The following is a 25,449-nucleotide window of genomic DNA, read 5'->3' on the forward strand; positions in this document are numbered from 1 at the left end:
GCTCATGTAAGCATGCTTAGGTCTTTCCAAACCCTAAAAACGATAAACTCCCCCCTTATTCTTCTGTGACTACTCCTCAGCCTTTGTTTCCTTTCACAGCCAGACTTCTAAAGGCATTATCTGTATAACCGTCTCTACTGTTCTATCTCCAGGAACTTAGGAGAAAGTTTTTCATCTCTTTATCTCTAATTCTTTTTTTTTTTTTTTTTTTTTTTATTTATTTATTTATTTTTGGCTGTGTTGGGTCTTCGTTTCTGTGTGAGGGCTTTCTCTAGTTGTGGCAAGCGGGGGCCACTCTTCATCGCGGTGCGCGGGCCTCTCACTGTCGCGGCCTCTCTAGTTGCGGAGCACAAGCTCCAGACGCACAGGCTCAGTAATTGTGGCTCACGGGCCCAGCTGCTCCACAGCATGTGGGATCTTCCCAGACCAGGGCTCGAACCCGTGTCCCCTGCATTAGCAGGCAGATTCTCAACCACTGCGCCACCAGGGAAGCCCTATCTCTAATTCTTAAGAAAGTACATATAGTGTACATTTGTTGAATGTTCGATGAATGAATCTTTAACCATGCGTAGCATTCCAGTTAAGTATTGTTATTCGTCTTTTACAGAGGAGAAATGGTTAGGTATTTGCATACTGAGCAGATGTCTATACCACCTTTCTTCCCTGTTATAGTAGTCAAAGTTCAAAGGAAGCAGAAATCACACCAATTATTTTTTTTTTTCACACCAATTATTTTAACAGATGATGTAATATAAAAAAAAATCATTAGCCAGATATTAGAAAACAAAAAAGGCAACACTGAGATATCACAAAAGTAGTAACTTCAGGAAGCAGTTTCCACCTCTCTAAATGATACCTGGTGAAATTTGAGGGGTGACTTGTCAGTTTCAGTTCTGAAGTTTGCTTTGGAATAACACAATTGATAATTGTGTAATATTTGTTTCTCTTGAGGGTAACCCAAAACAACTAGAGATATTTGCATAGTGGTAGATGTCTAACATTCATCATCAAAACAGCTTTTTTATTAACTTGAAGGAACTCCTCTTCCTCTAAAATTAGAGAATAGAAATGAGAATATACGCTTATGTGTGGAAGCCACTGGAAGCATTAGCAAAAGGAGACACGGAATAAATAATAATGTAATGGGTATAAGGATGTCAACAAAAATACATGATCTGATTAACTGATGGAGGATTTCCTCCTCTTCTTTTTTTCTCATCCATCTTTTGTATAGGATTTATTTTTATCCCAAACCCCTTCCTCCCAGGTTACCAGTGGCACTGGGTGAAGCAGTGCCTTAAGTTATATTCTCAGAAACCTAATGTATGTAACCTGGACAAACATATGACTAAAGAAGAGACCCAAGATTTGTGGGACCAGAGCAAAGAGTTTCTAAGGTAAGTCTTACCAGTCACAATAAAGCATTAGTATTCAACTCACGTCATCACAGATCTTTGAAGGAACTACTCTATAATAGTTCAGTGAAAGTAACTAACATATTTATTTTTCCTCATTTCCACTCAAATACAACACAGTTATATTCTTTCCCCCAGGAACATTTGGACAGACACTTTGACAGTTATATTAAATTGAGGTCCACTTTAAAGATTTGCTTATCATATCTTAGATATCAAGTTCATCCTCATTAATCATCAGATGATCCATTTTCATTTGGCTTCAGCCCTTTTTTCTACCTAAAGTGAGTTCCTTTGGAGACTTACGGTATCCTGAAGAAAGTAACACTGAAAGCACTACTCTCCTAGATGAAGTCAGTGTTACTGCCTGTTTTATGGTAGGTCAGCTGTTGTTCACGGAAACTAGTCCTTGTACCTTAATGTTGTTTCAGCATTTCATTCATTCTACAGATGTATTTTTAAAATTTATTTATTTTTATTTATTTTACTATTGTTTGTATTTATTTAGTTATTTTTTGTCTTCGTTGGGTCTTCGTTGCTGCGCGCGGGCTTTCTTTAGTTGTCACGAGCAGGGGCTTCTTTTCATTGTGGCGTGCGGGCTTCTCATTGCAGTGGCTTCTTTTGTTGCGGAGCACAGGCTCCAGGCACACAGGCTTCAGTAGTTGTGGCACATGGGCTCAGTGGTTGTGGCTCGCGGGCTCTAGAGCACAGGCTCAGTAGTTGTGGTGCACGGGCTTAGTTGCTCTGTGTCATGTGGGATCTTATCGGACCAGGGCTTGAACCTGTGTCCCTTGCATTGGCAGGCAGATTCTTAACCACCGTGCCACCAGGGAAGCCCCTACAAATATTTTTTGAGGGTCAGTTATGTACCAGGTGTGATGCTAAGCACTGGAGATAAAAAGATAAACAGGACACTGTCCCGGCACTCAGGAGTGCATAGTCTACAGCAGGAACTCAGTATCGAAAGGAATAAAATAATAGAGCTCAGAAACTGCTACGATAGGTGTTTAGGAAAACGCAGTGGGGGCCAGAGGAAGAAATTCTTCCAGGCAAGAAGGAGGTGTCAAGGAAAAATGATTTTTTAATTGGGCCCATTATCCTCTTTTTTTCTCTGTCCATTTGAAATGAGTCTTCAAAAATGATAAGGAGTTTGCCAGTCAGAAAAGCAAGAAGGCTGTTGTCGGTAGAGAAAGCAGCCTGAGCAAAGACAGAGTAACTTGTTCTGTGAGATAGGAGCACAGAATATGTACATTCATGTGTTCATTCAACAAATATCTGTTGAGTTTCTGCTGTGTCAGATACTGTGCTTGTGTGTTAGAGATTCAAGACCAAAAAGACACAGTTCCTGCCTTCAAGCAGTTTGTAGGTTAGTCGAGGACAGAGACATGTAAACATAATTAAATACAATTTGGCAGGTACAGGGATAGAGTTTATAAGATTATGAGTATGGTCATTTAAGTGGCTAGATTGAAGATAGATGATGGGAGATGCTTTCTGGAAGTCATGAATAGAATTGGCAAGAGATGACACCGGAAAGGTAGGTTAGGGCCAGATTGTAAAGAGTTCAGTGATGTAAAGTACTAGTTCTAGAGTCAGATTGCCTGGGTTCAAATCCCAGCTCTGCCACTTACTAGCTTTGTTAACTTAAGCAGTTTCTTAACCTTTCTGTACTTCAGAGTAGTTTTTTCCTCATTTAATAGTGTGAGGATTAAACAAGATAATATGTGAGAAATCCTTAGAACAGCCTGTTAAAACCATTATACCAGCTTTGTGTGGTCTGTTTGAACTTAAGTGGCTCTAATGGTATAGTTTTCAGAAACTATGTCATGTTAATTCTAGCGGGGAAATAGACGATTTTCTTAAGTTGAAAGGAAAATGAAAATTAAGTGCATTGGTTTTCCTTTAAAACACTCTTGGTCTGTAGGTTATGTTATAGGCAAGAGCAGTAAGGAAAATCCTGTTCTCAAGTATGTCTTCTGTAGAATTGAGAGCAAAGTAAAGGAAGATCATGGCTGAGTGAAATTAGTCAGAGAGCTTAGAGTTTGTTACTAAGCCAGCCTGTGTTTTCAAGTAATTGATTTTTTTGTTTCTGACAAATGACTCTCTAGAAATCCCAGTTGTCATCTTCTAAAATAGCTCAGATGAATCTCTTTAATAAATCATCCTGTAAACAATGGTGAGATACCTTTTTTTGGGTCTAATAAATTAGCAAAAATGAAAAATGCTATGGTCATACCTTCTGTTGTCAAGGGTTGGAAGAAATTGATATGCTCAGACATTGCTGGCAGCACTGAAAATCGATGAGGGACTAGTTCTCCTTCTGTCACTGTATAGAATGTGTGTTTCAATTTCCTTATCTGGGAAACAAAGGGATTGGGCTGGATAAGCCATTCAAAGTGGCTGAATCACGGTCAGAGTCACCTAGACAGTACGTGCCAGTTCTCCCACTGCCCCAGAGCATATCAGAAAGGGAGAGGGTCTGTGGTTCAAAAAGATTTCCCTAGAGATTCTGATTATCTGCCATAACATTCACATTGAGAACCACTGAACTAGAGGACCTCTAAGAATCCTTTCGATTTTAACTTTCTAGGTTTCTGTGGTCAGGGAAGAAGAAACTTTTAAGTAGGAAATGAAGGAATATTTGGAACATATTAGCAAAAATGGTTTGTTCACAGTATTAGGACACCTCAATTCTATGTTTTGTTCAAAGTTTATTGTCAGTGGATAGTGTAGCTAGAGATTCTCGCACAAGAGTACAATAGTTAGGTGTAAGCATCTTTATTGCAGCATTGTTTGTAATGGGGGGAAAATGAGAAACAAGTGTCTGTCAGCAGGAGATCAGATAAATCAAGCATGACAGACCCCAGCAGTAGAGTGCAGCCACTACACAGCCATTAAAAAATCCTAACTCCAATCCTCCAGCAAATATAGTAGGGTCTACAGTTGTAATAAAATCATTCCTCAGCATCTCCATCACGACCACTGTAGTCTAAGCCACCATCATTTACTGCAGTAGCCTCCTAACCAGTCTCCCTGTGTCTGCTCTTGTGCCTCTTCAGTCTTTTCTACAGAGTATAGAAACCGTGTCATTTCTTTTATAGTTTCTAATGTGCAATACTGCAGTTCAATTCTAATGCAAACCATCCAGAGTCAGCACAGACATCACAAGTTAAGGGCGTGGTCCTTAACCAAATTACCCTCACTTCAGACACCACCTACAAGTTTGGGAGGGCCCCAGGCTGTACACACTTCTTACCAACTGGTTACAAATTCGGGGGAATTCCCATGACCTCCTCAGGTTCATTAACTCACTAGAACAACTCATAAAACTCAATATACTTCTGATTAAAATTTTACTATAAAGGATACAAATCAGGGCCATCCAATGAAGAGATCTGTAGGGTGATGTCTGGGAGGGTCCTGAATACAGAGCTTCCATGTCCTCTTCCCATGGAATCAGGGCATGTAGCCCTCCCAGGAAGCTCTCCCAAGGCCTAGTGTTCACAGTTTTTATTGGAATTTCACTACTTGAACATGACTGATTGACTCATTGGCCGCATGCTTGAACTCAGTCTTTAGCCCTCCACCTATCGAGTAGGTCATGCTAATATCACTTCAAGCCTAAACCCTCTAAGTTGACACTGGTCTTTCTAGCTTAACAAACCCACATCCTGAGTCATCTTCTTAGCATAAACTCAGGTGTGGTCTTAGGGCCCACAGTGAATAACAGATACTCCTATCCCTCCCAGAAATTCCAAGGGTTTAAAACCTTGCTGTAAAGAACCAAGGACAAAGGCCAGTCAGATTCTTTGTTTACAGCCCCATCACACTTGGAATAAAATCAGACGTTAAGGCCATGAGGCCTAGATGATCTGGCTCTCCAGCCTCATCTCCTTTTCCTTTTCATTTATTCTCCAGCAGTACTGGCTTCCATTCTATTCCTTAAATGCATCAGGCATGCTCAGATTCTTTTTGTACAAGCTGTTTGTTCTCATGTCATTTTATGAGATGATTCCTTTATTCAGTTAAAAATAGCCCGTTTCCCGTCCTCTTTATCCCTTTGCCCTGTGTTTTTATTCTTCAGTGCATGGTAGTTACTAAATAAATATTTGTAGAATTACTTAGTTAATGGATACTTTCTTATGCCTTTTGAATTTTGTGAATGTATTATCTATTCAAAAATAACTTTTTAAAGAATAAGGCAAGGGAAAATATACATTTAAATAAAGCAGCTTCGCTTTATTTATTCCGTAAGTTAGCTTATGAAGTGCTTTGTATCCATTTTTGTATGTGTGCTTTTTTCCATTGATATTCTCATTGTGGAAGCAGAACTAATTCCTTCCCCTTTTTGTTTCTTTAAGACTTTGTTTATGATGCTGTTATAGCATTTATTGTAGTGAATCCTGTCATCTGCCCCCTTCTCCTTCCTACTACCTGCCCTGCCCCTATCCCTGCGCCCAGACCTTGAAATTCTTGTAGCCTTGGCGCCAACCACAGTTCTTAGTATATATTAGAAGGTGTTCAGTAAATACTAATTTTAAGTAAATTGATATCTTCTCTATTAGCCCAATAAAAGCATAATGCTGAACTTGAGAATCATCAATTAAAAACTGTATAGTACAATACCTTTCCATCTTATTTTCATTAATTTATTAAATAGTGTACATTAGTGCTTTAGGAAATATTTGGTGCTAGCATAGATATAAAACTCATTCCATGTCTTTGAGGAAGGGACTATTAAAGGAGGAATTCAGATGCTTTCATAAGGTATTTACAGCACTAAAGCTGTATTCTTTAATAGAGGAAGTTGCAAGGTGCTGTATGGGCACAGTAGAGGGAGAGACTGAGTCGAGGATAAAGATTTCCCTTAAGTGTTTAAACTATGTGTGGAAAAGCAAGTTAGAAAAATCTGCTACACAGAGAGTAGAGTAGGAGAGGAGAGAGCATTTCAGTAGAAAATTGTATGGTCAAAAACACAGCCATGAAAGAAGGAGGGTAGGATACCTTGTAGGAAATGCTTGAAGATGAAACTAGAAAGGTTCGTGCCAGGTTATAAGGGGGTTTGCATGCCATATAGTATAGGCAAAGAATTAATCGATCAAAGAAAGAAATGGAAACATTTTATTCGAGCCAAATTGAGGATTATTACCTGGGAACAGCATGTCAGAAAGCTCCAAGAACTGTTCAGCCATTAGAAGTCAAGGCACAGTTATATAAGTTTTTTTGACACGGAGAGTTGTATATTAAGTGATGGATTATTGACAGTTTACACATCCAGATCTAAGCATCCCCTTACAAGATCAAGAAGGAATGTTATCTTTTAAGGAGTTGTCTTGTTGCTAAGAGAATGTTGCTCTTTATGTGAGCAGGTATTTCTGCCGATGGGGGAGGTTTGCTCGATGCATAATGCAGATAGATACACAATGCACAGTAAGGGGAAGAGAGGGAGCCAAAGGGCAGAGAAGATTTTTTTAAGTTTAAATTTTTCTTGTCTTGGGAGGTCCCTGGCTGTCCAGTGGTTGAGACTCCACGCTCTCACTGCCAAGGGCCCAGGTTCAGTCCCTGGTCAAGGAACTAAGATCTCACAAGAAGCGCGGCGCAGCAAATAAATAAATGAATGAATGAATTTATCTCGTCTTGCCAAAAAACATAAATTTTATTTCACAGTAGGAAAATGTGGACTTTGTCCTTATAAACAGGAGGAATTCATCAAGATTAGTAATAGATTTTTCACTTTAGAGAGATAATTCTTGTGGCAGTGAGGAAAGTGGATTGAAAATTTAGTCATTGCAAAAAGCACAATTAAGAATTTAGCTTAAGGGACTTCCCTGGCGGTCCAGTGGTTAAGACTGCACGCTTCCACTGCAGGGGGCACGGGTTCAGTCCCTGGTTGGGGAACTAAGATCCTGCATGCTGCGTGGTGCAGCCAAAAAAAAAGAATTTAGCTTAATAACCCACGCAAAAGATGATAAAGGCCTGGAAAAGACATTGTGTATAGGGCTTGGGAACCAAGAGATTATGAAAAGTGACATAGAAGTAGTTAAGGATTATGCACAGATTTCTAAGTGACAGGCAGGTTTACACTTAAGTTGTGGGGGTTCCCCCAGGTTTATTGAGATAATTGACATATAACAGTGTGTTAGTCCAGGGTGTACGGCATGATGATTTCATACGTGTATATATTCCAGATGGTTATCACAATAAATTTCGTTCACGTCAGTCACCTTGCATCATTACAAATTATTTTTCTTGTGATGAGAACTTTTAAGATCTACTCTCTTAGCAACTTTCTAGTATATAATACAGGGTTAACTATAGTCACCATGCTGTACTTTACATCCCCAAAACTTACTTCTCCTACAACGACAAGTTTTTATCTTTTGACCACCTTTACCCATTTCTCACTCACACACACACACACACCACCCCAGCCTCTGGCAACCACCAGTCTGTTCTATTTCAGATTTTTTAGAGTCCACATAAAAGTATGATCATTTGTCTTTATCTCATTTAAACACTTAGCATAATGCCATCAAGTTTCATCCAAGTTGTCACAGTTGGCAGGATTTCCCTTTTTTATGTCTGAATAATATTCTACTGTGTGTGTATCACATTTTCTTTATCCATTCATCTGTCATTGGACACTTAGGTTGTTTCCATGTCTTGGCTGTTGTAAATAATGCTGTAATTATTTATTTATGCAAAACAGTATGGAAGTTTCTCAGAAAATTAAAAATAGAACTACCATATGATCCAGCAATTCCACTTCTCAGTCTGTATCCAAAGGAAACAAAATCATTATCTCAAAAACATACCTGCACCTCCGTGTTCCTCAGTGGAACATTATATACTAAGATTTAATGGAAATAAGGTTTGGAGGAAGAGGAGAATGAGCAGAGATGATCCTTAGTGTAGTTTGGGGCTTATTGTTTTTGAAATGCCTGTGGAGTATACACATGGAGATGTCTAGTATGCCTTTGGAAATATGGAACTGAGCTTAGGAGCATAATGAGAGAGAGGGAGAGAAACAGATAGATAGATGTGGGAGTTACACATGAAGGCCATAGTGAAGCGAACAGTGGGAATAATGTGTTTTTTTGTTTGTTTATGGAAAACATACAGAGAAAAGAAGGCGATTGGCCCTAGGAAGCATCAGCTCTGGGTGGGAAAAATAGTACTATTACAAGCCAAGGCAGGAAAGTGTTTCCAAAATAAGAGAAGGACCAACCATGTCTGTAGGCCTGGGATTTGACAATTAAATGGTATAATTGAAACTAAACTAGTTTTGGTGGAGTGGTGTAAGCAAAAGTCAGATCTCAGAGGGGGTGGGCAGCAAATATTGAGTCCTTTAGGAACATTTAATTGTGAAGAGAAGAAGCGATGTGGAGCAGAGGGAGGCAGGACATATAGGGTACCTGAGGAAGAGGTCAAGTTGAAAAGATGTTTTCTCAAGTATGTGGAAATGTTGAACATTTTTGCAGATCAAGAGGAAGAAACAAGTACACAGGAAGAGTTGAAAATATGAGAAGAAAGATGATAATGGAGAAGGGCCTCAGAGGCTACATCAGGGAAATGGGAGATAGTATAGGTGGAGAATTGGCCTTAATGAAAAGAAGTAAGACCACTGCTGAAACCAGGAAGGAAGGACAGAGTAAGCATTTCAAAAAGTTTAGAGGTGTAGGGGAGGAAAGTTGAAATCATTAACTGGATCACTTGATCAGGCCTCGTATTCTCCTTGTCCTGGAAGGGAGTAAGAGCAGGACTGAGGACTTGGGATAAATGGTGAAAGTTTAGAACAGAAGGTAGAAGATTAGATAAGACTAACATTTGCAAGATAGTAAAAGGGTGTTAAGGTAGAGTTGGATGTCCATTTGCGCTGACTGAGAGATTCAGGTTGAGAAGGGAAACAAAACTGGAAGCACTCAAATACTGAAAAAATGGAGTTCTAGGGACAGGAGATGGAACTTTAGGTTTAATGGAAATGAGAGACTAGGAAAGGAAGAAGGACAGAAAGCTGTAGTCGTGGAGGGAAATATTCAGAGTTATGAAAGACACAATCCCTAAATCTTTAAAAATGATGGAAAAAGCAATACCTGCAATAGGATTTTGAAGGTTTTCTGTCATAAACAACCTTCAGACTTCTGTCCTGAGTGAGTAGTTTTGCTTTCACAATGGTTCACTAATGTGCCTTGAGGCAAGAAAGAAAAGAAAATACCAATGCTTACCCACTGCACAGAGAGTGGACAAGCAGGACAGGAGTTCATTTCCATCCAGTTAGGGTTCAGTTGAAAGCAGTGCTATAGGATGAGATTGCTGAAAGAAATGCCAGCGCTTACATCAAGCTTTTACCCCTGACAGAAAGTGAGCAAAGTGCTGGGTGGGCACATTCACCAGGGGAGAAGGTGCCAGCCCACCCATCCATCATCCTCCAGCTAGTGCCTGGAGGGGCAGCATGTTTCTGTTTGCAGTGAGAACCAATAATTAGGGTCACACCTGCTTGAAAACATTCTTTTGGATAATTGGGTGAAGATTTAAAGTTAGGTTAGGTGCCAACATATTCCCTGCATTCCTTAGGGTGGATAAGTGGCTCCACTGGCACTGAGCCTTCTTGGCTTCTTTTTTGGACAAATCAGGTACAAAAAAAGAACAGCCCACCCATCCTTTCATTAATCCCTCAGTATTTTCTGTTTGAAAAAGATCTGGGAGCATGTGAAACTTGGTTTGGGCCTTACACTATTCACAATGTTCAAGTGAATTTTTTGGAATCTTTGTTACCCACGAGGCCCGTGGGCACCAGAAAGGTCCCTAAGTGGTAATAAGACAAGAAATGTCTAGCACTGGCCAGTCCTGCTCTCACATGTTGAAGGCAAGTGTTACAACAATTGTTGCTACTTTCCTTCCAGAAATTCTATACAAAGGCAAGAATGGAAGTCAAGTTCTCAGAAGAGGATATGAAATAAGGGATAGAATCTCATACCTACCTGGGTCTAACACATTACATACATACATACACACACACACACACACACACACACACACACATTTTCACCTCAGAATGGCACACTCGGTGATCACAACTGTTCTTTCACTAAGCGTCTTTAAGCTTTTTTTTTTTCCTTTTTGTTATGAGGACTGGGCTTAATGCTTGTGAAAGTATGGCTCTTCTCTGGCTTCTTTTGCATCCTGGACCTATCCCCCTCTTATATTAATAAGGCAATACCCAAAGCCTTTTTTATAGTAATACAGTTAAGGTAGAAAAGACATGTTCTTTTGGTTTCCTAAAAAAGAAACTAAATTTTAAAGGGTATGTTATAGGCTATATCTTCATGTTTGGTTGTTACTATAATTTTGATAATTTTATTAACACCATAAACCTATGTTAATTATAATAATGTATACCCTGTTCTTAAAGAACATTAGACCCAATCTTTTGATGAAAAGCAGCTTATTGGTGCCATATCAAATGTCTAAAATGCCGTCAAGTTTTCAGAGCTGCCTTGTTATCTTTATTTGTACAGATCAATCTGATTTTGGGTTCTTTGTCAAGAATAAAATGATCTCTTATTGAGCTAGAAAGAGACAGAGTTTTCTTTTTTAATTTTGGCTAGAATAGTGTTTCTCAAAGTGTGGTTCCTGGACCAGCAGCATCAGCATGATCTAAAGAAGCTCAGTGCCCAGATTGTTACTAGGGGATGGCATGTAGGCAGTCTCTGCCTGACAGGTACCAAAATCCAGACTCCCAGAGGGGAGGCAGGTGTTCAGCATAAACTGTATTGTTTATAGAGACAGTGTAGGCACAGTGAGTCCTGGCAGTGGTGTGAACCTCCCCAGAATCCAAGTTCCAGATGCTTGCCAAGGGCCAACCTAATATGCAGTGCTTTCAAAGGATAGCAGTTGGACCTGCTATGCCTCTTTTCTTCACAGCTGTCCTAAATATATCAGTGTTTGATCCATTCTTTTTATTTAGTTACTGGTCTTGATGTATGTCTGTGTGGCAATTTCCTTAGAATGTAAACTCTTTGAGGACAGATAGCATCTATTCTGTAAACTTTGTCAGACCTCAAGATGAGTGCTACTTACAGTGTGAGCCTGTAATAAATCCTTTGCTTCTGTTCATGCTTTGTGCCTATATTGCCTATTGCATCACTCCTTGTTTAAATGCTGGCCATTCTTCAATGCCATACTCAACTCCCCAACTCTGCCATGAAGCCTTAACTGATCAGACAGTTGACTTTGAGCTCTCCTTTTTCTTAATTCTAGTGGCCTTCCAAGTCTTGTGCTATTCAGTTTAGTGCTAGATTTTATACTACCTTAAATTTTCCCCTCATTTCTTATACTTATCTGTCGTCTCCTGTCAAAATATAAACTCCTTAAAGCAGCCTAATCTTTTCTTTTTTAAAGAGCAGTGGTTCTTAGACCCAAAAAAAATTTTTTTTGATTAATGATGTAAATTACATAGAAAAAACAAACTAAATAAAATGATTAGACCTAGCATTCTTGTATTTTTAGATATTTAGAGGTAAACAAACAAGCTTCCTCTTTAGAAGGAGAGTAGTTAGGGAATTCCCTGATGGTCCAGTGGTTAGGACTCTGTGCTTTCACTGACGAGTGCCCTGGGTTCAATCCCTGGTCAGGGAACTAAGGTCCCGCAAGCCACGCAGCACGGCCAAAAAGAAAAAAGAAAAAGAGTAGTTAATCCCATAGATTTGATTAGACAAGATATAATTACAGAAAGGATACCTCCATTTTACAGAAACCTCCTGTGGTTTGAATAAGGGAATGTCAGAAACCAAATCAATTACAGTGGCCCTTAATTGTTAGCTGAGCCTCAGTTATCTAAGTTGTTAATATGGGGTTAAAGAAGTCATGTTAAACCAGTAATTTTTGATTGTATACTGTATTTTGCCAAATGTTTTTTCCCCCAAACTACAATTCTGGGAAGCCACCATTATTCTAGACATAGTGATAGCTATAATTAATCACATCCTGCTTCTGGCAAACCAAACTGAACATGTTCTGTTAGCCAAATTTTCAGTTATCTGTAGGGCTCTTTGTCCCATTTCCCATGGACAGGTAAAGGCATTTCTGTTGTCATTTTGTTTTATCATTATTGAGATGCTGGAGATTTGACATTTAAAATTGATCCCATTCAGCAGAGGATTTAGAACCAACGATTAGAAATTAGAAATGCTAACGTGTGTCTTAGTAGTATTGTATTCTTGGTCAACTCATTTCTGTTCTAATTTCCCCTGTGGAGATCGTGGCTAACAGCTTATATAGAATACCAAATTTAGACTCCAGGATCCATACAACAGGCTATTGCTGCCATTTGAAATGAATAAATCATCTTTTGTCTCCAATCTTTGCAGGTATAAAGAAGTGAATAAACGGAGACCCCGAAGTTTACTAGAGAAACTACGCTGGGTGACCCTAGGCTACCATTATAACTGGGACAATAAGGTATTCAAATTTTCTTGCTAATTCCATTGTTTTTCCATTTTTATGCTTTTTGGGCCACATAGTTTGACTTCTTCCTGGCCAAGCTTAAAGTATCAGATTATACATTTGTGGAAGGATTTCTTTTATTTATTCCCTCCTAAAATCCTCTTGTTATGGTATCTCAAGAGGAATGAATAATTTATCAGGAGAAAATTAGTTTTTCATATGTTCTCAGGTTATATTATTTTCTCAGAAGTCATTGGTGCTTCTTCTGGGGAGGTTTCAGGGATACAGATTTTTCTTTATTGTATTCAAGAGCAGTTCTCAATTACAATCTTTATTTCCATTATTATTTAGTGTTTGTTGATCATTTATTTTCTACATATTATGTGCCTGGAGTAAAAGAAGCTCCATGTACTTCTGGTATTCTCTTCCATCAACTCACAAAAGAACTTTCAAGATCTAGACGCCTTTGACTGCTATATAAGGTCTGATCAGGAGAGAGATGGGAAAGAATGTCCTACAGTTAACAAAGTTCCATGTTTTCTTGAGGTACAATTCCTTCTTTCCTGACCCCTACAATTCAGAAAATGCCTCCTTTATCGCTGGCATCTCAGTGCCTCTTTTCTCAGTGAGATGTTTGCCACCAAGTGGAAGGACTAATTCTGAGAGTAAACTGGATAAAGCAAATTGGTATAGACCATCTTCCTACTAATCAGTTACTTTTTAAGAGCTCCATAGTTTCAGTCAACCCAGCTCATTAATGAATATGTTAACTACTCAAAATAATGGTAAATGTTGCTCAGAGCTATTCATGATAAAATTCTTATTTTCAGTGATTAGATTTAATGGAAAACTAGACATCTGTATTTGGGGAAATGGCCATGTGGTTTTCTTTGGGTTAGACAGCCTGGATTTGAATTTTGGCTTCAATATGGATAGTGCCTCCCTCATAAGGTGGTTGTGAGGATTAAATGATTAACGCCTTTGTAGTAATAACAACAGTGCCTGGCTATTCTAAGCAGTTAAATGTATTAACACCATAAATGTTAGCTTATTGTTCTTTATGATATTAATTTTACTGTAGATATTGTTATTCCCCAAGGAACAAGTTGACCTCATTTACTAAGAAAAACATGGGGTGAAAATTATCAAAAACACTGAAAGGGTAATCAGAAAAAGAGAAAGAGAATTAAGAAAGAAGAGTAGTACATAGACAGTTTGGATAGGGATGAAAGCCCAAAAAGGTAATTCTTTCATTATAGCAGAGGCAATCTAGTGCTAGAACAGGAGCTCTAAGTGGCTGGTCTTCTGAAGGACTAAAACAAAACGGTAGAGAAAACCTTAAAGTTCTCTAACTACACCCTTAGTTTTGAGAAATTAAATAGGAGCTCTTATTTGCAGTTCAGGAAAAGAAGAAAAAAGTAAAACAGATTCCAACTGAAGAGGCTTGGCCATCCATCAAAGACTTTTCAGAAAAGTCTTTCTTAATGTGAAGTTAAGCTCACTTCTCAGCCCTGAACCAAGATGGCAGAGTAGAAGGAGGTGCTCTCACTCCCTCTTGTGAGAACACCAGAATCACAACTAGCTGCTGGACAATCATCGACTGGAAGACACTGGAACTCACCAAAACAAGATACCCCACATCTGAAGACAAAGGAGAAGCCACAATGAGACGGTAGGAAGGGTGCACTCACAGTAAAATCAAATCCCATAACTGCTGGGTGGTTGACTCACAGACTGGAGAACACTTATACCACAGAAGTCCACCCACTGGAGTGAAGGTTCTGAGCCCCACATCAGGCTTCCCAACCTGGGGGTCCAGCAACGGAAGGAGGAATTCCTAGAGAATCAGGCTTTGAAGGCTAGTGGGATTTGATTGCAGGACTTCGACAGGACTGGGGGAAACAGAGACTCCACTCTTGGAGGGCATACATAAAGTAGTGTGTGCATCGGGACCCAGGGGAAGCAGCAGTGACCCCAGCGGAGACTGAACCAGACCTACCTGCTAGTGTTGGAGGGTCTCCTGCAGAGGCAGGGGGTGGCTGTGGCTCACCGTGGGGACAAGGACACTGGCCAACCAACAGGGAGGGAACCCAGCTCCACCCATCAGCAGTCAAGCGGATTAAAGTTTTACTGAGCTCTGCCCACCAGAGCAGCAGTCAGCTCTACCCACCACCAACCAATCCCTCCCATCAGGAAACTTGCACAAGCCTCTTAGATAGCCTCATCCACCAGAGAGCAGACAGCAGAAGCAAGAAGAACTACAGTCCTGTAGCCTGTGGAACAAAAACCACATTCACAGAAAGATAGACAAGATGAAAAGACAGAGGGCTATGTACCAGATGAAGGAACAAGATAAAACCCCAGAAAAACAACTAAATGAAGTAGAGACAGGCAACCTTCCAGAAAAAGAATTCAGAATAATGATAGTGAAGATGATCCAGGACCTCGGAAAAAGAATGGAGGCAAAGATCAAGAAGATGCAAGAAGTGTTTAAGAAAGACCTAGAAGAATTAAAGAACAAATACCTAGAAGAATTAAAGAACAAACAAACAGACATGAACAATACAATAACCGAAATGAAAATTACACTAGAAGGAATCAATAGCAGAATAACTGAGGCAGAAGAATGGATAAGTGACCTCGAAGACAGAATGGTGGAATTCACTGCTGTGGAACAGAATAAAGAAAAAAAAATGAAAAGAAATGAAGACAGCCTAGGAGACCTCTGGGACAACATTAAACACAACAACATTCGCATTATAGGAGTCTCAGAAGGCGAAGAGAGAGAGAATGGACCCGAGAAAATATTTGAAGAGATTATAGTCGAAAACTTCCCTAACATGGGAAAGGAAATAGCCACCCAAGTCCAAGAAGCACAGAGTCCCAGGCAGGATAAACCCAAGGAGAAACATGCCGAGACACATAGTAATCAAACTGACAAAAATTAAAGACAAAGAAAAATTATTGAAAGCAACAAGGGAAAAATGACAAATAACATACAAGGGAACTCCTCCCATAAGGTTAACATCTGATTTCTCAGTAGGAACTCTACAAGCCAGAAGGGAGTGGCACGATATACTTAAAGTGATGAAAGGGAAGAACCTACGACCAAGATTACTCTACCCTTACTCTACCCGGCAAGGATCTCATTCAGATTCGATGGAGAAATCAAAAGCTTTACAGACAAGCAAAAGCTAAGAGAATTCAGCACCACCAGACCAGCTCTACAACAAATGCTAAAGGAACTTCTGTAAGTGGGAAACAGAAGAGAAGAAAAGGACCTACAAAAACAAACCCATAACAATTAAGAAAATGGTCATAGGAACATACATGTCGATAATTACCTTAAACGTGAATGGATTAAATGCTCCTACCAAAAGACACAGGCTCGCTGAATGGATACTAAAACAAGACCCATATATATGCTATCTGCAAGAGACCCACTTCACACCTAGGGACACATACAGACTGAAAGTGAGGGGATGGAAAAAGATATTCCATGCAAATGGAAATCAAAAGAAAGCTGGAGTAGCAATACTCATATCAGATAAAATAGACTTGAAAATAAAGAATGTTACGAGAGACAAGGAAGGACACTACATAATGATCAAGGGATCAATCCAAGAAGAAGATATAGCAATTATAAATATATATGCACCCAACATAGGAGCACCTCAATACATAAGGCAGCTGCTAACAGCTATAAAAGAGGAAATCGACAGTAACACAATAATAGTGGGGGACTTTAACACCTCACTTACACCAATGGACAGATCATCCAAAATGAAAATAAATTAGGAAACACAAGCTTTAAATGACACAATAGACCAGATAGATTTAATTGATATTTATAGGACATTCCATCCAAAAACAACAGATTACACTTTCTTCTCAAGCGCGCACAGAACGTTCTCCAGGATAGATCACATCTTGGGTCACAAATCCAGCCTCAGTAAATTTAAGGAAATTGAAATCGTATCAAGCATCTTTTCTGACCACAACACTATGAGATTAGAAATGAATTACAGGGAAAAAAACATAAAAAACACAAACACATGGAGGCTAAACAATATGTTACTAAATAACCAAGAGATCACTGAAGAAATCAAAGAGGAAATCCAAAAATACCTAGAGACTAATGACAGTGAAAACACGATGATCCAAAACCTGTGGGATGCAGCAAAAGCAGTTCCAAGAGAGAAGTTTATAGCTATACAAGCCTACCTGAAGAAACAAGAAAGATCTCAAATAAACAATCTAACCTTACACCTAAAGGAACTAGAGAAAGAAGAACAAACAAAACCCAAAGTTAGCAGAAGGAAAGAAATCATAAAGATCAGAGCAGAAATACAAACAAAGAAAACAACAGCAAAGATCAATAAAACTAAAAGCTGGTTCTTTGAGAAGATAAACAAAATTGATAAACCATTAGCCAGGCTCATCAAGAAAAAGAGGGAGAGGACTCAATAAAATTAGAAATGAAAAAGGAGAAGTTACAACAGACATGGCAGAAATACAAAGCGTCCTAAGAGACTACTACAAGCAACTCTATGCCAATAAAATGGACAACCTGGAAGAAATGGACAAATTTTTAGAAAGGTATAAGCTTCCAAGACTGAACCAGGAAGAAACGGAAAATATGAACAGACCAGTCACAAGTAATGAAATTGAAACTGTGATTAAAATCTTCCAACAAACAAAAGCCCAGGACCAGATGGCTTTCACAGGCGAATTCTATCAAACATTTAGAGAAGAGCTAACACCCATCCTTCTCAAACTCTTCCAAAAAATGGCGGAGGAAGGAACACTCCCAAACTCATTCTATGGGGCCACCATCACCCTAATACCAAAACCAGACAAAGATACTACAAAACAAGAAAATTACAGACCAGTATCACTGATGAATATAGATGCGAAACTCCTCAACAAAATACTAGCAAACAGAATCCAGCAACACATTAAAAGGATCATACACCATGATCAAGTGGGATTTATCCCAGGGATGCAGGGATTCTTCAACATACGCAAATCAATCATTGTGTGATACACCATATTAACAAGTTGAATAATAAAAACCATATGATCATCTCAATAGATGCAGAAAAAGCTTTTGACAAAATTCAACACCCATTTATGATAAAAACTCTCCAGAAAGTGGGCATAGAGGGAACCTACCTCAACATAATAAAGGCCATATATGACAAACCCACAGCAAACATTCTCAATGGTGAAAAACTGAAAGCACTTCCTCTAAGATCAGGAACAAGACAAGGATGTCCACTCTCACCACTACTATTCAACATAGTGTTGGAAGTCCTAGCCACAGCAATCATAGAAGAAAAAGAAATAAAAGGAATACAAATTGGAAAAGAAGTACAACTGCAGATGACATCATACTATACATGGAGAATCCTAAAGATGCCACCAGAAAATTACTACAGCTAATCAATGAATTTGGTAAAGTTGCAGGATACAAAATTAATGCACAGAAATCTCTTGCATTCCTATACACTAATGATGAAAAATCTGAAAGAGAAATTAAGGAAACACTCCCATTTACCATTGCAACAAAAAGAATAAAATACCTAGGAATAAACCTACCTAGGGAGACAAAAGAGGTGTATGCAGAAAACTGTAAGACACTGATGAAAGAAATTAAAGATGATACCTACAGATGGAGAGCTATACCATGTTCTTGGATTGGAAGAATCAATATTGTGAAAATGACTGTACTACCCAAAACAATCTACAGATTCAATGCAATCCCTATCAAATTACCAATGGCATTTTTTACAGAACTAGAACAAAAAATCTTAAAAGTTGTATGGGGACACAAAAGACCCCGAATAGCTAAAGCAGTTTTGAGTGGAAAAAGCCGAGCTAGAGGAATCAGACTCCCTGACTTCAGACTATACTACAAAGCTACAGTAATCAAGACAATATGGTACTGGCACAAAAACAGAAATATAGATCAATGGAACAAGATAGAAAGCCCAGAGATAAACCCATGCACCTATGGTCAGCTAATCTATGACAAAGGAGGGAAGGATATACAATGGAGAAAAGACAGTCTCTTTAATAAGTGGTGCTGGGAAAACTGGACAGCTACATGTAAAAAGAATGAAATTAGAACACTCCCTAACACCATACACGAAAATAAACTCAAAATGGATTAGAGACCTAAATGTAAGACCAGACACTATAAAACTCTTAGAGGAAAACATAGGAAGAACACTCTGACATAAATCACAGCAAGATATTTTTTGATCCACCTCCTAGAGTAATGGAAATAAAAACAAAAATAAACAAATGGGAGCTAATGAAACTTAAAAGCTTTTGCACAGCAAAGGAAACCATGAACAAGACGAAAAGACAACCCTCAGAATGGGAGAAAATATTTGCAAACGAATCAACAGACAGAGGATTAATGTCCGAAATATGTAAACAGCTCATTCAGCTCAATATTAAAAAAACAAACAACCCAATCAGAAAGTGGGCAGAAGACCTAAATAGACATTTATCCAAAGAAGACATACAGATGGGCAAGAAGCACATGAAAATCTGCTCAACATCACTAATTATTAGAGAAGTGTGAATCAAAACTACAATGAGGTATCACCTCACACCAGTTAGAATGGGCATCATCAGAAAATCTACAAACAACAAATGCTGGAGAGGGTGTGGAGAAAAGGGAACCCTCTTGCACTGTTGGTGGGAATGTAAATTGATACAGCCACTCTGGAGAACAGTATGGAGCTTCCTTAAAAAGCTAAAAATAGAATTACCATATGACCCAGCAATCCCACTACTGGGCATATACCCAGAGAAAACCATAATTCAAAAAGACACATGCACCCCAATGTTCATTGCAGCACTATTTACAATAGCCAGGTTATAGAAGCAACCTAAATGCCCATCGACAGACGAATGGATAAAGAAGTTGTGGTACATACATACAATGAAATATTACTCAGCCATAAAAAGAAACGAAGTTGGGTCATTTGTTGAGACGTGGATGGATCTAGAGACTGTCATACAGAGTGAAGTAAGTGAGAAAGAGAAAAACCAATATCGTATATTAACGCATATATGTGGAACCTAGGAAAATGGTACAGATGAACCGGTTTGCAGGGCAGAAGTTGCGACACAGATGCAGAGAACAAACGTATGGACACCAAGGGGGAAAAGTGGCGGGGGTGGAGGTGGGGGTGTGATGAATTGGGCGATTGGGATTGACATGTGTACACTGATGTGTATAAAATGGATGACTAATACGGAAAAAAAGAAAAAACTGAGGAAGAGAAACAAGAAATAAGTATATTAATATACTGAAATAACAAAAATATATTGAAGGCCGTTTTTTTAAATGTGGATGAAAGATTAGTGTGTGTATGATAGGTTTCTAGTTGTTGTTACTGTTCGCATTCCTGTTAATGGATTGTTTCTGCTGTATTGAATCCTCTGTGCTTTGGAGCAGGTGTGTACCAAATTGTCTTTTGTCCCAGTAATAATCACTTACTGACTGAAGACAAAAAAAAGAAGCTCACTTCTCTCCAGAGCTGTGACCATTGCTCCAGGTAGGGGACACTAGTGAGGATGTGAGACAAAAGTGGATTTTCTAACCAGATTTGAGGTTGATTGAGTAACAGGAGGAATGAGAGAGGAGCATCAGACCAAGGAAGAGTATCAGGATGCTGCTGGCTTACATAGCCAGACTAGCCCTCAGACTCATCAGCGTAGGAGGCTGCTGCCTTGTCATTCTCAGAAATTGTGTATGTTTTGTAGAGAGAGTGTTCTGGCCTTTGTTTTTTGTTTTTTAAGAGAAAAAGGATATTTATGATCCTTAGGTACAAAAAATAGAGGCAGTTCAGGGGGTAAGTGCTGAAAATTACTTCCATTTTAAGGTCCTGCCTTGACCACAGTGTAAGTCGGTTTAAATTCAGATGTTTTGAGCATGTCATCCCATCAGATTGACCAGTGAAATCACATGAAACTATGTTGCAGGCTGAGGGGTCCAAAATCAAACTGGCTATAGTATTTGAGTTTCTTTTTTTTTTTTTTTTTTTTTAATAAACTTTGTATTTTAGTATAGTTTTAGGTTTACAGAAAAGTTGAAAATGTAGTACAGAGTTCCCAAATACCCCACACTCAGTTTTCCCTTTTATTAACATCATATTAGTATGGTACCTTTTTCTCAATTAGTGAACCAATAGTAATACATTATTATTTTTTTTTTAATATTGATATTTATTTATTTATTTGGCTGCGCTGGGTCTTAGTTGCGGCATGTGGGATCTTCGTTGCTGCATGCGGGATCTTTTAGTTGTGACATGCAGGCTGTTAGTTGTAGCATGTGGGATTTAGTTCCCTGACCAGGGATCAAACCCAGGCCCCCTGCAGTGGGAGTGCAGAGTCTAAACCGCTGGACTACCAGGGAAGTCCCAGTAATACATTATCATAATAGTGAAATCCATACTTCATCTGTATTTCCTTAATTTTTAACTGATGGACTTTCTGTTCCAGGATCCCGTCCAGGTTACATAACATTTAGTCAGCGTGTTTCCTTAGGCACCCCTTGGTAGTGATAGTTTTGAGTTGCCTTTTACCCTAAGAGAACTATCCTGTTTGGGAGTAGAGTATACCAGAGAGAGGTGTAATTGCTTCATATGTTGACTCTATACAGCGTGACTTTGCCTGATTTATCACTGCATAGCACAGTGCCTACCATATAATAGGTGCTCAGTATTTTGAATTGACCCATTATTAGGTTACTGGTTGCCTCAAAAATGGATGGCTATTAAGAAGTACAAACTACTATGTATAAAATAAATAAGCTACAAGGGTATATTGTACAGCACAGGGAATATAGCCAGTACTTTATAATAACTGTAAATACAGTATAATCTATAAAAATTTTGGGGACTTCCCTGGTGGCGCAGTGGTTGAGAATCTGCCTGCTAATGCAGGGGACACGGGTTCGAGCCCTCGTCTGGGAAGATCCCACATGCCGCGGAGCAACTAGGCCTGTGAGCCACCGCTACTGAGCCTGCGCGTCTGGAGCCTGTGCTCCCCAACAAGAGAGGCCACGACAGTGAGAGGCCCGCGCACTGCAATGAAGAGTAGCCCCCGCTTGCCGCAACTAGAGAAAGCCCTAGCACAGAAACGAAGACCCAACATAGCAATCAATCAATCAATAAATAAATAAATCTTTAAAAAAAAAAATTTTTGAATCACTATGTAGTATACCTGAAACTAATGTAATATTGTAAATCAGCTATACCTCGATAAAAAATTTTAAGGGGTGGGTAAATCATGCTATATTAATATTACATGTAATAGAGAACAGACTTGTGGTTGCCATGTGGGAGGGAGGGATTGGAAGTTTAGGGTCAGCAGATACAGACTATTATATAGAGAATGGATAAACAACAAGGTCCTACTGTATAGCACAGGGCACTGTATTCAGTATCCTATGATAAACCATAGTGGAAAAGAATATTGAAAAGAATGTATACATAGGTATAACTGAATCACTTTGCTGTACAGCAGAAACTGACACAACGTTGTAAATCAATCAATATATTACATGTAAATTAGATGATTTTAAAGTGGTAATTAATCTTATGCCACAGTTTCCTATTTTCCTGAGATCATTGTTTATTTTTCTTATTCTCCCTACTTTTGTCAAAGAAATACTCAGCAGATCATTATACACCTTTCCCTTCTGACCTGGCTTTCCTCTCAGAGCAAGTAGCCGCTGCCTGTGGATTTCAGGGTTTCCGAGCTGAAGCAGGTATCCTGAATTACTACCGATTAGACTCCACACTAGGAATCCACGTAGACAAATCTGAACTAGATCACTCCAAACCCCTGCTTTCGTTCAGGTAAGTTGGGTCTAGGGATTTTGAATTACTTTTTATCACTTCATTCCTTTTTCTAAAGCACTTTTAAGCTTAAATAAATAAATAAGACATTAAATTTTTTAAATGGTTGGACTCTATAATCTTTCATTTCTGGGCATCTTAGCCATGTATCATAAGTAAAATTAGCCTAGTCCTTTTAGAGTAATGACCAAATTACAATGAATATTTCTGTTTAAGATGCATGGAGTCTGTCTTTTATAATGAGAGGTATTGTCAGTGTCTGTGGAATAGATAAGTGGTAAAGGCCATAAGGCAAAGTGAGCAACCTTTTCAGAATAGAGAAGAGCAAAGCACAGAAGCCCGAATAGTTTACCCTCCTTGTCTCCTTAAATGTAAGTTCATATTTTTGCAAAGTACTGCACCTGTATCTCATGAGGAAAGTGCATGAACAGAATCTTTTATTAATTGCCTTATCTTTAAAGTGAACAGGAATGATAAATATATAGTAAAGGACCCAAATAAATTTTAATTTGCTTATTTAATTGCTTCAGATTTTATTTTGCAGCAGTTCTGTGGGCTATAATAAGTTTAAGTAGCAGATCACGGACTGGTCGCTCATAGACACAAGCCGGAAAAGAAGGATCTTAGCATGGTTTAAAAAGGAGGATTGGGACTTCCCTGGTGGTCCAGTGGTTAGGACTTGATGCTTTCACTGCCGTGGGCCCAGGTTCAGTCCCTGGTCAGGGAACTAAGATCCCGCAAGCTACACAGTGCAACCAAAAAATAAAAAAGCAGTGGGCAGTAACTTTCCCAATCATGGCTAGTAACAGAAACTTACTATGTGTATTGTTTTACTTTTTTTTTTTTTTTTTATAGCTTCGGACAGTCTGCCATCTTTCTCCTGGGTGGCCTCAAAAGAGATGAAGCCCCCACCCCCATGTTTATGCACAGTGGTGACATCATGGTAATGTCAGGTTTCAGCCGCCTGCTGAACCATGCAGTCCCGAGGGTCCTTCCCAGTCCAGAAGGGGAGAGCCTGCCTTGCTGCCTAGAGACGCCTCTCCCAGCTGACCTCCCCAGAGACTCAGTGGTGGAGCCCTGTTCTGTGGAGGACTGGCAGGTGTGCGCCAGCTACTTGAAAACTGCTCGTGTTAACATGACTGTCCGGCAGGTGCTGGCCATAGGTCATGACTTCCCTTTGGAACCCATGGAGGAGAATAAAAGAGACATCACCACAGAGGGTTCCTGCCATCTGGATGATGAGAATAGCCAAGTAAAACGAGCTAGGTTAAACCCTGACTGCTGAGACTTGGAGAGCCCCATTCTTTTACTCAGGCAGGTCTTACAGTAAATGACCATGCTGTTTTGTATTGCCGCAGACTTCAGCACAAAGACAGGCCAAAAGCAGAGATGGAAAAACTCATCATTGATCACACTGTTGCCTTGGAACCCATCCTGAAGAGAAAACTGATTAACCACTTTGGTCAGAGAAGTGCTTGACACGGTCCAGTCCCGGTTAGGTTTTGGCACTAACGTATGTGAGAAGTCCAAGGAGGTATGAGCTCCCACAACAGCCTTCTCAGCCTCGCCGTTATCTCTGAGCGAGGTAGACATGAGTTTCCATGTCTGTGGAATCTTTAAATACCTCAGGTTTTATTGATGGAAAACATAATTCCCCTTCCACCACCCCATCTAGTGATTTGTGGTAAAATTTTGGTTCCAGGAACCAACCATTAGTCTTACCTTCTTAATTCTTCCAGTCAACACCAAATTCTTTGATCTTCTCTGGCCTTCACAGAAAAATCCTGTACACTTAAGACAATGGAACTGGAAATCACATCTCCTAGAAAAGACATTAATCACAGCTATCTCTCTTGCCTAAACGGTAAATATATATGAACCCAAGGAAAGAGGGACAGTAGTTTCTCCAGATGTCTTTCAGGTCTGTAAACTCTTCCCTTTGGCTTTTAAATGCAATTTTAATTGTTGGACTAAAAAAGTCCTAAGGGTGTTCTGTAACTGTTTTCCCCATGAATAAACTTACTCAGTTTTAAATTAAAGATCTGTATCTATGTTTGAGGGTAAGTGTATCTGGGATTCGTTTTTTCCTGTTTTCACTTGCTGTATTGTTCATGCTATTGAAGCCCTCTAGCTGTTTCTGCCCTAAGTATTCTTTGTGGCTGTCTCACAGGAGAGAATATTCCTTGATACTCCAGTCACTGCGGTTTTTTGTGTTGTAGACAGCATGGAAAATGCACGAAACACTGAGTTTAATCTGTGTACCCCCACCAGCTCAGCTCGGTATACCCTGAGCCTTTAAGTTACCTTGTGTCTCGGTGGGCCTCAGTTTCCTCACTCATAAAATGAAAATATTTATTACCATCTTCCTAGATGGATATTGCTATTTCAAACAATAATGGAAATTTAGTGCTCCTTTCTAGATGCATAATATTGCCAATATTTTATTACTATCTGGACTCGTAGAAACATCCCAGCTTATTTGTTTGTGTGGACAACTGACCAGAAGCTGCTTTGATACCTGCTGCTTGTGACATGACTTGCCAAATTTGCATTTCTCCTCTGTCCTGCCTTTTTTTTCTTATGAGTGTTGAATGTTGAGTTTATATTGTAATCCTTGGTAGGTTTTTTTTGTTTGAAGGAATAAAAATTAACAGGTTCATCCTTTATGTGTACATACATAGGTTCTAAAATTTGTTCGTGATAGG

The 25,449-nt window shown here is 39.2% G+C and overlaps 1 protein-coding gene across 2 annotated transcripts in view; it reads left to right on the forward strand.

The window, feature by feature from the left end:
• The window catches only part of ALKBH1 (alkB homolog 1, histone H2A dioxygenase), a 30,120-nt gene extending 5,337 nt beyond the window's left edge, over positions 1 to 24,783 (forward strand). The window contains exons 3-6 of one of the 2 annotated variants that reach the window (XM_068541974.1): positions 1,235 to 1,397; positions 12,785 to 12,875; positions 22,551 to 22,744; positions 23,600 to 24,783. In XM_068541974.1, the coding sequence (XP_068398075.1) occupies positions 1,235 to 1,397; positions 12,785 to 12,875; positions 22,551 to 22,744; positions 23,600 to 24,029 (878 nt within the window). In that variant the 3' untranslated portion in view covers positions 24,030 to 24,783. The remainder of the gene's footprint in view (positions 1 to 1,234; positions 1,398 to 12,784; positions 12,876 to 22,550; positions 22,745 to 23,599) is intronic. The other variant, XM_068541979.1, reaches the window with a different exon arrangement.
• The last annotated feature ends 666 nt before the right edge of the window (positions 24,784 to 25,449 follow it).

Source organism: Eschrichtius robustus, chromosome 1 (genome assembly GCF_028021215.1).
Source record: "Eschrichtius robustus isolate mEscRob2 chromosome 1, mEscRob2.pri, whole genome shotgun sequence".
Classification (NCBI taxonomy): Eukaryota; Metazoa; Chordata; class Mammalia; order Artiodactyla; family Eschrichtiidae; genus Eschrichtius; species Eschrichtius robustus.